The sequence below is a fragment of the Centroberyx gerrardi genome, chromosome 23 (assembly GCF_048128805.1).
Source record: "Centroberyx gerrardi isolate f3 chromosome 23, fCenGer3.hap1.cur.20231027, whole genome shotgun sequence".
NCBI classification, from domain to species: domain Eukaryota; kingdom Metazoa; phylum Chordata; class Actinopteri; order Beryciformes; family Berycidae; genus Centroberyx; species Centroberyx gerrardi.
The window spans coordinates 13049066-13066080 of NC_136019.1; the positions used below are offsets into that span (position 1 = coordinate 13049066).

General features: G+C 43.1%; 1 protein-coding gene across 1 annotated transcript in view; it reads left to right on the plus strand.

Annotated features, from left to right (window-relative positions):
* Positions 1-17015, plus strand: part of LOC139914456 (receptor-type tyrosine-protein phosphatase delta-like) — a 192683-nt gene that overhangs the window by 106251 nt on the left and 69417 nt on the right. Inside the window, exons 4-5 of the mRNA XM_078291873.1 lie at positions 10846-10991; positions 12963-13104. Of these exons, the coding sequence (XP_078147999.1) occupies positions 10846-10991; positions 12963-13104 (288 nt within the window). The remainder of the gene's footprint in view (positions 1-10845; positions 10992-12962; positions 13105-17015) is intronic.

Consider the following 17015-nt stretch of genomic DNA (forward strand, 5'->3'; position numbering starts at 1 on the left):
TCCGAGCTCACAAATTCATGTGCGAGTATTAAAGTGTTTGATTGATTTATGGCGCACTCCCATTATATATATACACAAAAGCACTGTCATGCAAACACACACACACACACAGAGACAGACTGACACGGCATATATATATACGCAAATAGCATGCGTATATTTATATTCACGTTTCACATGCTTATGCACATATACTCGACACACACATACAAAAAAATCACACACATTCGCTTGCCCAGTGGAGTAGAGCCCATTAATGCTGGCAAACATTTGCACTTGAGGCCGGCGCTTTTGTGTACTCTCTTGCTCTGTCAATTGTGGCTCAGTTTGGCGAGGGGTGAAAAGGACTAAGAAGAGAAGCGTAACCAACTCTATCAGTCCAAAGGCCACATCTCCGGTCCCCAGCAGTCTTCTGCCCTAGGGAAGCCCCGCGTCTTTAGAAATTGGCCCTCTCTTGCACACACAGCCTCTGAGAAACGCTTCACAGTGTTCCATTAAAGCGCTTATCGAGCCACAGTTGGATAGATATAGTATAGATGAACTCCAAGAAGCATCTTTTTAATATTTCATCACAACTAAACTCAGACAGTCGCTCGTAACGACAGACTGAGCCATCAGCGGTTCCTCTGAGTATCTGGCTCCCTTTTGTTTGGTTTCTCTTCTTGGATATGTGTCAGTCGCTTTTCAAATAGCCATTTTTCTCACGCTGCTCGAAATGAGGATCAGGCATCAACCCCTCCCCGTCGTCTGTGGCGCTTCTTTTTACTTGTTTTGTTTTGACAGCCTGCCAGTCTGATATGAGAGCAAAGTGGCGTATTTCACTGCTACAATCATGTTCATTTCAGTCACCCCTGATGCGACAATGCGAAAATATTTCCAACGTCAAAGTGATTCAGATACATATTATTGGCTACTCACCATACAAAGGCAGGATTGCTGTAGAAAGTGAAGGCCATTTTAGTGAAAGTAAGTTTTGCAAGTAGCTTTGTGATACTACGTTTTATTTTGACGAGGCTCATAGTTGAATAGAAGAGAACACACCTTAAAAGTCCTTCTCATTCGTGAAGAGAGTCTGTTAACACCTACACACACTCGCATAAACACACACACAGACACAGACACACACACACAGTCATCCTCTCTACACTTCCTCATCTCTCGCTGAATCATTCCCACATCCACACACATCAAAAAGGAGCCTCTCACAAGCGATCTAAAGCACTTAATTTTACTGGATTATTTTAATTATGTCCCCCGAGGGCTGTTGTTTTTCGCTTCTGCGGTGACATTGCACTGTTTGCTTCCCAGTCAAAACCCCCATCCCCCATTACGCCCCTGTTCCCACCCGCCGTCATTTGTTTCCCATCTGTAGCTCTTCAAAGACACACAGCCACACGCACAAACTGAACTGTGCACTTTGGGGGTATGCAATTAAGAATTAAAGGACTCAACTTGGATTTACCGTATGCGGTTTAGTTGTAGACATTTTTAATAATGCACTGTTGAGAAAAACAACTCACTAGTACACAGCTAATACTCTATCCTGTCTGCGTTTCATCTATTCAACAAGCTATTTTAAATGTAGGAATCTTTATAGATCAATCAATTGGGAGTATTCTATGAAGCTGTGGCATCTTATCAATTATTACTTTAAAACCGGCAGCTGAGAGGCAAAACCCTGACCACAAATATCCTTTTGATATCTACACAATCAATGCTCATCTCAAACCTTTGACATCTCTTAGCGGGGTTTGATAAATTCAGTTTGGCCAGGGAGCAGCACAGTTTCCTATTACTGTAATGCTAAAGTAGTAGGTAATGCTAAACTTCACAGCATCTTTCAGTGAATCAATAGTGACAGCATTATTAGCATACGTCTTTGCTTTCTATTTATGCTCTTATCAAAGGTCATTGCCGGTAATGATTAAGCAATAAAGCTAACGTTCTGTATCAGCCATTAAACATATAATATTATCCGTATCTGATGAAAGCTGGAGCATAGAGGATACTCAAACCTCTGACAGAGTCTCCACTGTCAAAGTCATCCTAACGTTTGGTTGAAGCACGGTGGTTTCCATGCCGTTCGCTTGTTGCTGCATTCTGACAGAACATACTGTAGTCAACGTCAAACCGAAAAAGGTGTTTTTCCTCAAAAAAGGTTTTCAAGCAGCAACATTTCTTCTTTCCTCTCTTTGCTCAATACTACTCCTTCGCCCCTACGTAAGATTAATGGGCTGTGAAAGGTCACTTTGGTCCCTGAGTGACTGTTTGTGGTCCCTCCCCTGCATTTGCTTTGTCCTAATAATGGGGTTTTGGTTAGAAGAGAGCCATGACTCGTTCTTCCATACCGAGTTATGTAAGACGTTGGTTTGTAGAGAAGCTTGATTGCTCTTATTCAAGTTCCTCAGAAATTGCTTCTTAATTGCGTTTCCATAGATTGTCCATCACATGCCCAATGGATTAGTTTCCAGAAGAGATAGATCGGTTAAAAAAACAAAAACAAATCAGATCTCGGTTAGAATATGACAAGGGTTAGATGTAGATATGGAAAAGGCAGAGCTAGAGCGCAGTGTAGTCTAATGCAGGAATGTGAATTTATCCCAAAAGCTTTGCTTAGGTAGAGCCTTGCTTAGTGAACTGAGGAGCATTCACAGGACATCTGAACCACTGAAATGAAGCCAGTTGTCATCTAGCAGGATTGCTGGAGCATGAGCTAGTTCCCCTGTAACAGCCTGAGAAAACACAGTGCAGGGAATGTGTCACTTCTTATGGCCTGACAACTGGCATCCATCGGAAACGGCTTGGCACTACTTAGCCATAAAATTAGAGTCTGTTTATATATACAATGTCGAATCCCTGGAACGATTTGCTACATAATCCATCTGTGCTCCTACGGAAACAAATATGAGGCAAGCTTTTCCGCTCCGTGGTTGAGGGCAAAGACAATTATATGAAGTTTATGCTATAAAGAAATAGGACAGGCCTATGCACAGTGCAATTCCCTCTCGAACAGAACCAGTCAAATATGCTTCCTATTTGATTTTCCGTCCCCCCTTTTCCATCCATATCTTTTGATTTCTGCTAAAGGTAGTGGAAAGTCATGCAGCAGCCTTGCAGATTGTCATCTGTACATCCTATCATTGTGATATTTTCTTATCAATCTCACGTCGTAAAATGAAAATTACATGTGCGGTGGAAGCATCAGAATCATACGCAATCTTGTTCTCCCACTATCTACACATGTCATTACATTGGCAGTAAGCTGACATGGCTGAAGAATGTTTATCACTTTTTGCCATTTTTAACATCTTTTCAAGTCCGTGCAGCCCCAGCGTGATAACTGTTGGCCATTTTGCAGCAGCACTGCCATTTAATGAATCGTTCCATTGCCTTGTGGATAACAGAATGAACGAATGCATTTCTGTGTTAGTGGCTGCCACTGCCTATCCTATCAGATAATTAACTTTTTGCAAATAGACTGCGCTGACTACCAAACAGAGTAAGCCTGCACAATTAGAATTACTTATCTATGTTCTCTCCTTTTTCCAGACATTGGAGGGAAAACAAACAAGACAAACAAATCCAAATTTCATACTTCTTGCTCAACTGTTTTGTTTTTTTTCAAACCGTCACACACCAACTGGCCCCCGATTTGCGTATTCATACACAAATGAACAAGTAATGAATGAAGGGAGATGAAAATGAAGTCTCATTGGAAGCGAAGCCTCTGTATTATTTTGCATCGGCGTTTGACAACCCCAGTCCAGATGTTCGGAATTTCCGACAGGAGGTCTAGTGTTTTCCACCCCGCTCCCCCCCCTCCCCTTCAATCTCTTTTCTCAGGACGGATGGTCTCGCGCCGACAGTGGCGCAATTCAATATTTATACGCTTCCTTCTGTTTGGTTTCCACCGCAAAGGGAGACGCACTTTCATGTGTCTGATTTGCCACAGCAGCGATTCGGTTCCCCCTTTTAAAGCGTTGGGGGCCGTTTGAACAAAGCCATCTGTTTGAGTGGGCCGTTTTATTAAGTGACAAACTGGATCCCTCTACCTCGCTAATGTGTCTCGTGGGAGACGGCGGTAGCTTGTGTGTGTGTGTGTGTGTGTGTCTGGTAGAGAGACCGAGGCACAGAGAGAGAGAGGAGGAGAGAGGGTACACGCTTGCCTCTGCAAACATTGTAATATGCCGTGGACGAGACCACACTGCCATTGTAGCTGTCATTGTATAACTTAAAGGTTTTTGCTTTTATGAATCAACAACAGAGATAATTGGATAAAAGAGCCTTTCATTTACCATCTTTGCCTGTGAGACACACGCTAAGAAGCTCAGCACTGTTCCATAAATAGTCCTTTATATTTATTTAATGGAACCTTCCAGAGTTTTCTATTGTCCTCTTCTAAAAAGCCTAGGCCCCCCAATTTATTAATGTCATTTTCCCCCTTTGCAGTGTTCCCTCCATCCAAGCCAGAATATTCTAACACCTATGTGTGTGTGTGTGTGTGTGTGTGTGTGTGTGTGTGTGTGTGTGTGTGTGCGTGCACATGTGCATGATGTTTGTGTGTATGGCGCCTGTGTACCTTCGGTGCCCCCCCCCCACCCCACCCCCCATCTTTTCAGAGAATCTGTCAGTGCATTGAATGTGGGACAAGAGCATTAGCCATTCTTTTTGAAGCTGCTGCTGTTGTCTGTGCAGAGTGCCCTTGCTCCTGCAGCGCTATCGCCAGGAGCTCAGACCTTGCATAGCAGTGCCACTGAGCATAAGTAATACACACTGACTGGGGTTGAGAAAGTCCCATTGAAACATGATTTTTTGCAACCTGTGTATATTTTATATATATCTCGGGCTGAATATTTGGCAAGGAAAAAGCGGCTGGTGGGTTGCGTATTCTGATTATGCGCACTGTAGTGTTCACGCCTTTGAAGCCATGTTGCAAGCGATGGCGCGCACGCATTGAATCATGGGAGACTTTGAGTGGCTCATGAGCTAAGTGTGAGACCTTGACCCTTGCACAGAATGGACACGCGGCCTCGGTATCCATATGAAGCCTTAATATTTATAAGTTCAATTAAGCTGCATTCTTGTATATTCTATTGAATTAGTTTTACATAATGACTGTTATGAATTTTGCTTAGAGAGCACATTTAAGCAGTTGAGAGGGGGGGAGTAGTGTGGGAGAAGGCTTGTATTATGAACTTCATTATGTGTGACAAGCAGCGCAATATTGATGGAAGAGCGGGTCCCCATCATTGCACTGCATTAAAACCTCCGCAGCGAATTAATGTACTATTCCTGATCCAGTAATTAACAATCATTCGGGGGCCATATCCCTTTTCAAGTAATCACTAATTGCAATAAGAATTTCAGTTTCCATTTAAGGCAAGATTACCGATGAGCATGCAATGCAAATCAGCCAACAGTTCTAATTAAGCTCCGATTCCTTTTCTTTCTCTCTGTCCGGAGCCTTTGTGAGTACATACAATGTGGAGTTTGTTTCCATGCCGTTACAAAAGACAAGTTTTTTATCACAACGCTGCAGATAGAGAGCTGTTTAGTGCCCCGAGAAAATGATTTAACGTTGTGTGTGTGCCGTTGTATAGTAGTTGTGCTTTTTCTTTCATTCTCTCTGGTGTGTGTTTGTTTATCTGTGTGTTTGTGTATCTGCATTTCCACAACCTGTTCTTCCACGGCAAGGGGTCAAATGGTTCCTGTTAATTAAACCATAGAGAGGGTCGAGCTTTATAAAACAGGCATATGCAACCGCATTCATGGTCACCAAACTCAGGCTTGTTGTGCCAATGACCTTTCTGTATTGTTGATGCTGACTTCCACAATGCTGAAAGGATTACATAAAGTCAAATGTGCGATTAGGCACATGCTACATGCATCACTTTTACCCCCTCTCACCATTAACCGCCCCTTCCAGTCCATTTTGGGTCACTCGCTGTCGCCGTGACAATTCATCAATATCACAGAACTGATATGCTGTGGCTTAAAGATGTCAAATGAGGTTAATGGCATCTTTAAATGCTCCTTTCTTCCACCCGTATGTCCAAAATGGAGCGGGGTATTTGTCAGGCTGCCACCCAATGTGTTAGGATTAATTATCGCCCTCCACAACCCCACCTCACCCTGCAAGTTAAAGATTCAGAGAGGAAATGGGCCCTTTCATGCAAATGAAATTGAATATGTCAGTCAGTATAATTGTGAAAACCGAGCCGTCTTGGACTGGTGTCTGTGCGGAATAGAGGTTCCAACTGAAACTCGGTTTATTAATGTTCCTCTCTCCACTCTTTGATTCATGCTGTTTAATGGCTTGGCAGATCAAACTTTAGTCTATAGCGGAGCCCTGATGACTTGAAATGTTTTGGCCGTTATGAATGAAACTGGACTCTGATCTTTTTGAGCACAGTATTTAAAGGCAATGTTTGACTGTGTGTTAAGCCAATATCAAACAAACTTATAATGAATACAGATGCGTGAGATTCTCTGAACCTAAGTTTCCCTTGAAGTCAATCTGACTAAACAAAATTATGATATCATTAGCCCCAGCTCCCAAAACAGAGAGAGGAGCTGTCAAATTATGAAGTTGCACAGGCCACTCAGCAAGATACTCTGGCCGTGCAACAGGTACTCGAATTTCACCTCCCCTTCCACAGAGCAGCAGCACTGATTAATTCAGGTCCAATTCAACCCAACAAAATACCAAACCAGGGTATGGGATATTTGCCAACTTCACTCAATTCTCTCTCACATTTGGGGTTTATGTTGAGATAATAGGCTTCTCGAGAGCCAGCAGCTGATTTTCTCTGTTGCTGTAACAAGCTCTGCATAGTGTCTGCCCCAGTGTGGTAGTGGCATTTTAGGTTAATCTCCCATAATTCTCTACATCAGACCCTGATCCAAACTTTGAAGCCCGACATGACCTGATTGATGGATCAGACCACTGCATTAAAATGGAGGGTTCAAAAGACTGTAATATAGGAACTTTAACTAAAGTGTATTGCAGTAAAGACAAAGGCCAGTGTGTGTGCAGTGTGTGAGGGGGGGAAAAAAAGATAAGGATAGTATATATAGTGGTGTGAGCAATAAATTGCCTTTTAAGATTCTGACAATCCATGTTTGGACCGCCCACCTTGGTAAAGGCTTCCAATTCCCATTTAAGTTCATCCATTTAAAAAAAAAAAAAAAAAAATCTACTTCCAGTCATGAAACCGTCTGCCCCCACAGCCCCGTGGACATGAGTGTTCTTAAGAGCGGCGGAGGCTTTCAGTCAGTCACCAAATTATTAATATGGCGTCTATCCATGTTGAAATTGAAAAACAGAGCAGGGGGAATGCTATGGAGCGCTGCTTCCTTTTCAGCAGCAGTGAATACGGACAAGGTTACATAATGACCCCGAGGGAAAGCAGGCACAGGTCCACGTCACTAACCTTTTTAGCTTGTGACAGGCTTTACACTTTTCATTTGTTTGCTGGCGACAGCTTAGCACCGGATTAACAGGCGCCTAGCCACTGTATTAATTCAGGTAGATTATGGCTACCTCTCAAAGGAGACACAAATATGCAGCAGAGGGACACAGCAGCATTTATGACAGTTCCTTCATTCCACTATCACGCATTTTCTGTTTTCTCATTCAAAAGCAATTTACTTTTCTCCCTTGTGATTTTGAATAGCCATAAGGTTTTTAATAGTCAATAGCTTTGAGGTTGAGATTGCCATTTTGCTTGACTGTGTTAGAGAGGTTGATTAGTAAGAGCAGTCGATATACACTGATGAAAGACAAGGTACTACAAATATGCAAACTCCTTTATTAAAACGGGGGCCTATGAAAAAGGCGTCTGCATAGCACACAAGTTTGCACAAGATTTGTCCATAAACATAATCCTTTTGGTTGCCGTCAAGGCGCTGTGCATTCAAATTCAGAGGCAAAGCTTTTTTTTAAGTCAAGGCATCGCTCACAGGGAACTGAGGTTTCAATCAGCCTCTGTCTACCTGAAGCCATACTGTATGAGGAGTCGACCAAAATGGATGTTTGTCAGCGCCGGACCTAAAATGGGGGTATGATGGTGATATCAGCGGCCATGTCTGTGAAAACACCATTACCGCCATGTCACGCCTCAATCACTCCCCATTGTGAGATGACTCCCCCCCCCCCCCCCCCCTCTCCTCCACTCACCTCCATTGCTGATCTCCCGTACGTGTCGTTGCAGTCTATCACAGCCGGCGTAGGGAGACGCACCGAGCCGTAATGGATGGCCCCGGAGCGAAAACAGCCCCAACAGCATATCAATTACCCATCAGCCCCCTCTTGGCTGGATGCCAGTGTGCGCCACTCCCCAGCCAAGTCAATGAGATAAGGTCCAAATGCAGATATAATGGTGCTTTTTTGCCACGAACAAATTACACTGTGTCGACTCTGCTGCGCACCTGTCGGATCTGTCAGCCCGTGAGTGAAAGAGAGAAAGGGAGAGATCCGGAGAAGTGTGTGTGTGTGTGTGTGCGCGTGTGGGTTTGTTTGTTTGCGTGTGTGAGTGTGTACACGCGCCCGTCATGAGGCGCACAGGTGATTTCCCAGACTCATTTGCCCAGTGGAAGCCCAGCTGCTTGCCTGTTTATCTGTCCGCCCTTTTGATTGCCGGCCACACATCTTATGTCACCTCTCCACGAATCCTGCAGGTTAATTTGTCCCTCACTCACAGCGCTGCTGGGCAGTGCAATCTGGGAGGGGAAATCAGTCCGCACGCAGGCACGCAAACAAGCACAATCACACACTCTCATGCGCACACACACACACACACAGATGAGGTGATTCAGATGGCATTACTGCAGCTGCGTGGCCCCTAATGGCCTGCTGAAGTGATTGATAAAAGGCAAACAGTTGCTCCACGGGGGGACAGATGGAGCTACACCTCCCACTGAACCTGGAACTCAAGCTTCAGAGGAAAATATTAGGGGGTCTGACTTAGCACCACTGCACTATTTCTATTGAAATGATAGGGGCCTTGATCATTATGATAAAGCTGGAATTTAAATCTTACAATCAAAAGCTCATCTGGGAGAGATTGCCTACTTTGATGACTAATTACTTTCATGTGCTTTGATTTCTCTGGGTTGTAATAGAAACATTAGCTCGTGAGCAGGAATTGATTTTCCCGAAGAAAAAAAAAAAGCTAAACAAAGCAGTAGTCAATTGTTGGAACTGGAAGCAAATAGACAATGGTTGTATTAGCTGACAAAGGCAATGTCTGGATTATATCGGCAAATAATTTGTATTCCATTTGACTAACTGCCATTCTAAAAATCAAATTCCAGTAACTGGGCTACCACTCAGTTTACGGTTGTGTAGATCAGAGCCTGAACAAATGCTATTGTATAGTGCTGTAAAACTACCAAAGGAGATGGGGACATCCATGTCATGTCCTGACAAAGCAAACACTGTTCCTCTTTTCTATTCTCTCCCTCCACTCCCCTGCATTTTTATTATTTCTTCCCTCATTGCCTTTACACTTGACTTGTCACGCTGAATCAAGGGACCAATTAGGACCTACAGAACACTCGCATGGTCAATCAGAGGATTGCGAGGACTCTATCGGGTGCGTGTCTCATTTGCGTGGGGCACAGCCGCGACGCCATGTAGGTGCTTTTTGTAGCGATTAGTGATGTGCGCTGGTGAAATGTTGTCCGCAGACCGGTACACAAGCCTGCAAAGTACGCCGTGATAGTTGCTGAGATGATTACTAACAGATTCTAGCGTAATAAAAACAGTGGTGAGTTTGAGGTTGTTTTTTTTTTACCCATGAGCATCAATAAGCACCAGCCTTCTGTTTCTCTAATGGTTTTGGAAAATGGTAGCCTCTCTTTTTAGACAAATTGAGGGGGCATGAGATTTATGTCCAGTTAGAACAGCATGTAGACAATGTGATGCGAAACAGCTTGCAGAGATGGATGGCTTTGATTGCTGAATGAAACATAGAGGGCACCGGCTCACTGTTCGCTTAGGATGTGAATCATCCACTCTGGACCAATTTATGTCAGGTTGATGACTGATCTGAACTTAGGGTTTTGTTTTTTTTCTCTCTTTAGCTCTATTTTTTTTTCAATTGGTGACATCACTTCTTGGTTTATCACTAACAATTTGTATATTTTAAGCAAAGGGTTAAAAAAAAGTGCTTCCCTCTATAGCCAGGTTATATGTTGTGTGATTCTACTGAACAACACAACACGATTCTTCCTACAGCTCAATTTACATACAGTGAATTATATGACTGACACATAGCGGTCGCAATTATACTCTTTGCTGTCACCGAGGGAAGAGGTTATCTTTTATACAGCAGTTTGCAGCCTTCACACAATTGCAAATCTTCTTCAAACCAAATGACTGCTTTCAAAACTGAAATTTATTTCCATACGTCAGAACGTTTGAATGCGCAGTAGAATAGTATTCAAATTCAACATCAAATTTGTCCTTTTAAGCTAAGAATTCCTTCTAAAACGCAGTCAGTGTAACACAAGTAGTGTCTTAGAGGGAAATTCTAGGTAGAGAGTTATTTAGTTTCAGAGGTAAGATAAAATGCTTTGTGAATGCTGGCCCCGAGACCTATGTCCTTTTACTTCTGATTGCAGCCAGTGATCATCTGTTTCCACTCGCACCATAAAGGCAATGCGATCTCTTGTCTTGACCTCCAAAGACAATCCTCTTAACAGCCGCATGCTGAAATCTGCAACTTTGTTACTTTCTGGTGTGCGGGACTTGATAAGAGAGATTAATTGCTCTGTCTGCAATGCTTAGCATGCCCACTAACTATTTTTGTTATCTTTTTACTCTGTTTCTCCCTCTTCCAGCACCACCAAAGTTTTTAAGAACCCCCAATGATCAAACGGGAGTGCAAGGAGGTGTGGCATCCTTCATCTGCCAAGCCACCGGAGATCCACGGCCGAAGATTGTGTGGAACAAGAAGGGGAAGAAAGTCAGCAACCAGAGATTTGAGGTATTAGGTCTATTGTTCTGATGTAAAATGCTCGACAAAAATGAGAATGCTTCAGCACTGCTTTTGGCTGTAATCCATCGCACCATGCCCCCCCCCCCCCCTTCACTCGCCTTCCCGCCTTGACTTGCCACCACGCATTAGCGGGCTCTAATAATCATGCTGGCCAGGCTTTTAAACATGCATGAGTTTTAATGAGCAAGTATACAAAGATCTAGGGACAGATTTGTAATTAAAGAAAAGACAAGAAAAGAGCAATTGGATGGGAGAAAAAAAACGGTGGTGTGACCCAGATACCTACATTAGCATCATGCCGCATTTGCCAGCCTTATGCAAAGTGAAAGGGAAAGTAGCTCTCTCACTTCCAAAGATCCTTTTGCTTCGTGGCATCTTTATCTAAATGCATGTCCTACCCTCCTTATTTTGGCTGAAGCTTTGATTTCTGGTCAGCTTTAATCTGCGCTTGGGCTCAATACCCATGAGAAATAACACATCATGGCAGAACACTGATAAGATTTCTATTAATTTCTGTGTCAGTCCTTGGGACCATCATAGTGTCACTTTTTTTTCCTCTGCTCTATCTGCCATATTTGCTTGCCACTGCAGAGCAGCAATGGCTTAACAGAGCTCGGAGACCTCTCCCCGCCTCTTCTTTGCGTCTCATGCCCAAAGAAATCTAATCTTATCAGAGTTCATCGCGTTTGCATCACCCGACGCGCTGAATGCTAACACACTAGTTTTCATTCCCATGTTGCCTCACAGCGCTTGCCGGCTGCCGCCATCCCATGCCCGTTCACTCATGCACTGCCGCCTCATCCCATTTCCTTCCAGAAGTCCCACAACTTCCTTTCTTATTTTCGCTTTCGGATTTAACTAAGGAAGGGAGCTATTATTTCACCATCACCTGCTGCCAGCTTGAATGCCAAACACTCTTGTAGCTTGGCCACTGAAATGTTGAAGTGTATTGTGAACTAACACATGCTCAGATATACTGTGTACTGTAAAATGTCTGCAGGCCTCTGCGTGCGTGTGTGTGTGTTTGTGTGTGTACGCACGTGTGTGTGTGTGTGTGTGTCTGCGTGTGTGTGTGCATGAGTGTGAAGCAGAGGTCTCAGGCCCTTCTTTATTGAAATCTACCTCTATGCTTAAAAGAGATTGAGTTATGACACAGGGCTTTCTAAAATCAGTGAGTATACGACATGTAGCATGCAAAAATAGCTGTATAAGCTACAACAAACACCTGTTTGTGAGCATTTTATGTGTCGTCCGTCCAATACAGTCGGTCCTGTCTTCTGTACCACTATCTCACCTCATGGTACAACAGTTGTCCGTTACCGTTTATCAAGCCACATTTAACTGTTTGTGCTTGTTTCTGTCCCATTGATACAATTTAATGTGATGCATTTTTAAGGGATAGAATGTTAACTTTAAGAGTGGGCCAAATTCAGATTTGAATTAATTCTACAAGCTACGAGATCCAACCGAAAATATTCTGACCACGATATCCTTTCCCATTCTTAAAGTTAGTCAGCCGTATTGGTTCTTTTCCCAAGTAATGCACAAAGTGAAACCACACTTCAGGTCCCGTTCATTTGCTGGTATACTTAACACATGACAACATATGGGCCTGATAACAATCCAAAAGCATACTTGCAAAGAACACACTGAATCAAATTCGCAAATATGCTCTATATCTACATATTATCTTTGTTCCATGCAATGCCATATTGATGCTGAATTTACCCTTTATACATTTATAAAACTGCATCATTCACAAATGAACACAAAAACACTAGGGCTTGCTGTGAGATAGACAGCAGCTTTGTTTTCTGTCACGGGAAGCACATTGTGTCAGTCACCATCAGTGTTGTTAGCCAAATGTCTTCGGGAGTGGGGTTTTTGCTCTGCGCAAGGTCCGCCATCCATTGTGAACAAAAAAACTCCTTTAACATATCTTGTCTCTCGCACCTGCAGGTGATTGAGTTCGACGACGGCTCTGGTTCGGTGCTAAGAATTCAGCCCTTGCGCACGCCCCGAGACGAAGCCATATACGAATGCGTCGCCTCCAACAGTGTTGGAGAGACGAGCGCTTCCACCAGACTCACTGTTTTACGTGGTAGGTCCTTCCCAACAAACCGAAAACAAAAAACAAACCACTAACATGTCCCTTTCCTCATGCTCTTCCAGCTAACCCCAGGTAAGCTAGCATTTACTTGTTCTATGTCTGTCCTGTCCTCTTTTCCTCTTTTCTTTGTTCTCACTCTTGCACTGCACAGTCAAACCCAATTAGAGACACTGGTTGCGCTCACGTTGTGTATGCTAACTTGATAAGATTTACTCCATTAGCCATTTAGCCAAATAAGTTTCCATTTCTAAGTGACTTAAGTCATTTGCATACAGATTCCTGACACAATAATTAAGATGCCGGTTAAATTATGCAAATAGCCATCCGTTCCTGGCCCGCGGTGGTTTAATGGAAAAACTCAGCAATAATATTCAAATCAGTCATTTTTCATCTTTACACTTCAGCTTTGATATCAGTTTGACCATGCAGAATGTGATACACAAGCTTGTATTGTTTTTAATGGAATCCCAGTCACACGTTTCCTAGATACCATATTCTCAGTGACTAGTGGCTGTTAATACCATGCGCTCCTCTACACAAACATGTGGAACAATGCAGTCAGAAAAGGTCAGCCACTTTGTTTACTTCCAGCGAGCGCGGAGAATAAAAGTCACATGGCAAATATCAACTTGGCGCCTCTTTAATGAGCACTTCTTACACAAAGCAAAATTTTTATCTTGATTACACACAACATTCCATTCAAACACAAATATGCGATGGCCTTGAGCTCAAAAGGCTGCATAATATCTCTCTAAAACATGACTTGTTTGGCTGTGAAAGGAGAAAATGGCTTTAGAAAAAATCCTTGGGCTCCCTGAATGAGGTGTGCTCCATTATGCGCCACAATTACACAACATGGCAAATGAGTTCCTATTGAGTGGGGAGCTTCCCTCCTATAGAAAAAAGCTGGCTGTGTGAGTCTCTGAAGCAGCTAGCCCCCCCCACCCCCCCTTCCTTATCTCACCAATGAGCCAACAAAAGGCCTTTTGCACCGTCTCCAGAGGCCGATTGAAAGAGAAAGGTGGCACGTTCACATGCAGCTCCCTCCTGTTTACTCTGGAGCACAAAATGTGTGTGTGTGTGCGAGAGAGAGAGAGGGAGAAAAGAAATGTGTACAATATTGCATGTGAGAGCGTATACACACACACACACAAATGTACCAATAGATAGGCGAGGGAAGAGTTGAAGCTGCTCTTCTCGGCTCCACGGCCCGGCATTAGCATGTTTATTACCATTTCCATTTTGCTCTCCTGCTCTCTCTCCTTTCCCATCAACATGTTGAAGGTGAGTGGAGGCCTATCAGGGACAAGAAACAGGAAAAAAGCCTTTCTTTCTCAGCTTTGGTGCAAATAAAAAAGGTGTGCTTTCTGTCCTCACATTCAACCCTGCCACCCACACACACACACAAACCCAAAAGATGGTCAGTCGTTGTAAATATTAAGTAGTAATCCACAACATTTTCATATGATTAAATGTCTCTTTTGATGTTCTTTATTACCAGTTGATATAACACAATAGCGACTCAACTTATAGCCAGTTCATGAAGCTTTTACATTTACTGTTCTAAACACCCAGTGTCCGGTAGGTCTTTCTGGGAAAAACCCTGTGGCATTTCGTGTATGTAATCATGTATGCGTTTTACATTTCCGGCAGCAGCAACAGCAGTTTGTTTGGAATAAATAGAAGAAGAGCTTAGCAGCAATAGCCACCATGGCTGAACAGACAAAGAAAATCTGTTTGACAAGTGATCTCTGGGAAGTGCAGTGCAAAAGTGCCACAGTAACGGCTTATTACCTAAGATGTCACCAAAATAAAGAAATTAATAAACAAGGATATAGAGGATTACTACTTTAAGCTCACCCTTAGCTGACCATAATAGTAAAACTTCAAGCTATATGGAGAAGAAGAGGATGGGAGAATGTAGCTATGTAATTTCCACCCGTTTACTGTTTTGAACTCAACCTCTTTGAGCCTTATTCATTAACTTGGCTGCATTGGGATTCAGCTGATTCAACTTCAATGCAAGGATGGCTTTGAATCTCAGGGAGCTGGGAGCGAGCTAACCTCCTGCACTGCGAGGGCAATGCATGGGCAACATACTTTTACAAGATTACATCAAGCAGGCATCATATATTATTTAGGAGACCAGAAAGCTACCTCTTGTTCCAAAAATACACAGTATAGTGCAATAAACACTGCAGTGCCGGTCTGTTACTAGTCATACTGCATGACATAAAATGCTGTTTGGAAGATGCAACTGAACCGTCTTGAAGTCCAATCTGTGTGTTTTCCTACTCCTCTTTGGCCTTTTAATAAAGAAACGCTTAACTCGAACACAAGTGCAATAAATGATTAGAGAGATAAATAAATAAGCAGACAAAGATAAGTGCTAATACACCAGGCCTAATACATATAAAGTGACTGTTCATTTAGTTCATTTGGGCTCCAATGGTCTGTGGTAACGATTGCAAAGCTGCTGTGGGAAGCGCGCCACAGGGGGCGATGCCTAATTCCATGAAGGAAAAGCACATTGTTGTAATTGCCATGCTATGAGGAGAGGGGACTGGAGGTGACAAATCCAAAGTACTGGGGGATATTAGTATTCGGATGGGCCTCCAACTTGATGGGAAGCGCCATTAGTAATGAACTTCCAGGCTTAGAGAAGCGATTTGCATGAAAGGCGAACCCTGGAGCGTAATGATGTTCAGAGTCAAATCTGCCTGTCCAATGAGCGAGGTACTGGTTTCCCTTATTGCACTTTTTTACTCCCTCCGCTTTGATTAACTATGAGATGACCCGACTCATATGCGAATCATGTCTTTGAATTAAGGTCGTCTTGATTTGCGTTGCAATTGAAAATGAAAGGAGGGGATTGAGAAATGAAGCAACTGGACATTTCGTGTGTCCATGGGTGGAATATGATTTCAATGAATTGGTACATTTGATCTCATTTATGAATATGTCTCCATAATATGTTTATTCATGTTTATTCATGGAGAGCCTTAACACAGAATAAATCAAGTCTCTAGATAGTGTCAGTACAGTTTGGAAATCTACTATATGCTTTTAACCAGGAGTAAATAAAAGAAGTAGTCCAAACACCCCACAGGTTCTCGGCTCTGCTAGCAGTAGCTGCAGCAGAATGATGTGTGCATTTGAGTGCTGCAGTTCATGATTCAGGCGTGATTAAGGATTTATATTGCATCCTCATACTCCCATTATGCTGTCAGCAGCCATTTCCCGCGCCACACACACACAAGCGTGCAAACTTATGCAGATGTGCACAACTTGACAGTGGGAGCGGAAAATGGGAAGCCGCTCTCCTGTGACGGAAAAACAAAATGCATCATTTCCATTTGTATGGAATGGCGCAATGGCACGGTCAAATCAGTCGAGCTGAGAGAGATCTTTTCACATACCATGAAAAGCCTGCTGCATGATCAGTGAATATTCATAGACAATGCATGTTCTCCGTGCTTTGCCATTGTCACTTGAAAAATGGCTTCTACATTTATTAAACGAGATACCGAACGTCTTTTTATTGTCTTAGCTAAGTTTGAAATCAGCTGGTGAGTCAGCCAATCATGTTTGAATAAGGAGATGCTTATAAACATTAATTGTCTGGACCTGCCTGTTTCACTCTACCTAGACTGATGATTATGATTATGATTCTTTGAAATTTGCCTTAATGCTTATTCCTCAACGTTGCTCAGTCCCATGTGCGCTCAAACTGTTTTCTCTACGCAGAAAGCCTTCAAACAAGTACAGAATGACAGATAAACAAAAGCTCTTCTGCACGGTCAAATCGCTTGTGAAACAAATTGCTGCGTCAGCTGTCTCGGACTGTCAGAGCAAGGGATGCACTGGGGACGAAGCAGTTGGCCATTGTAAAATTACCGTGC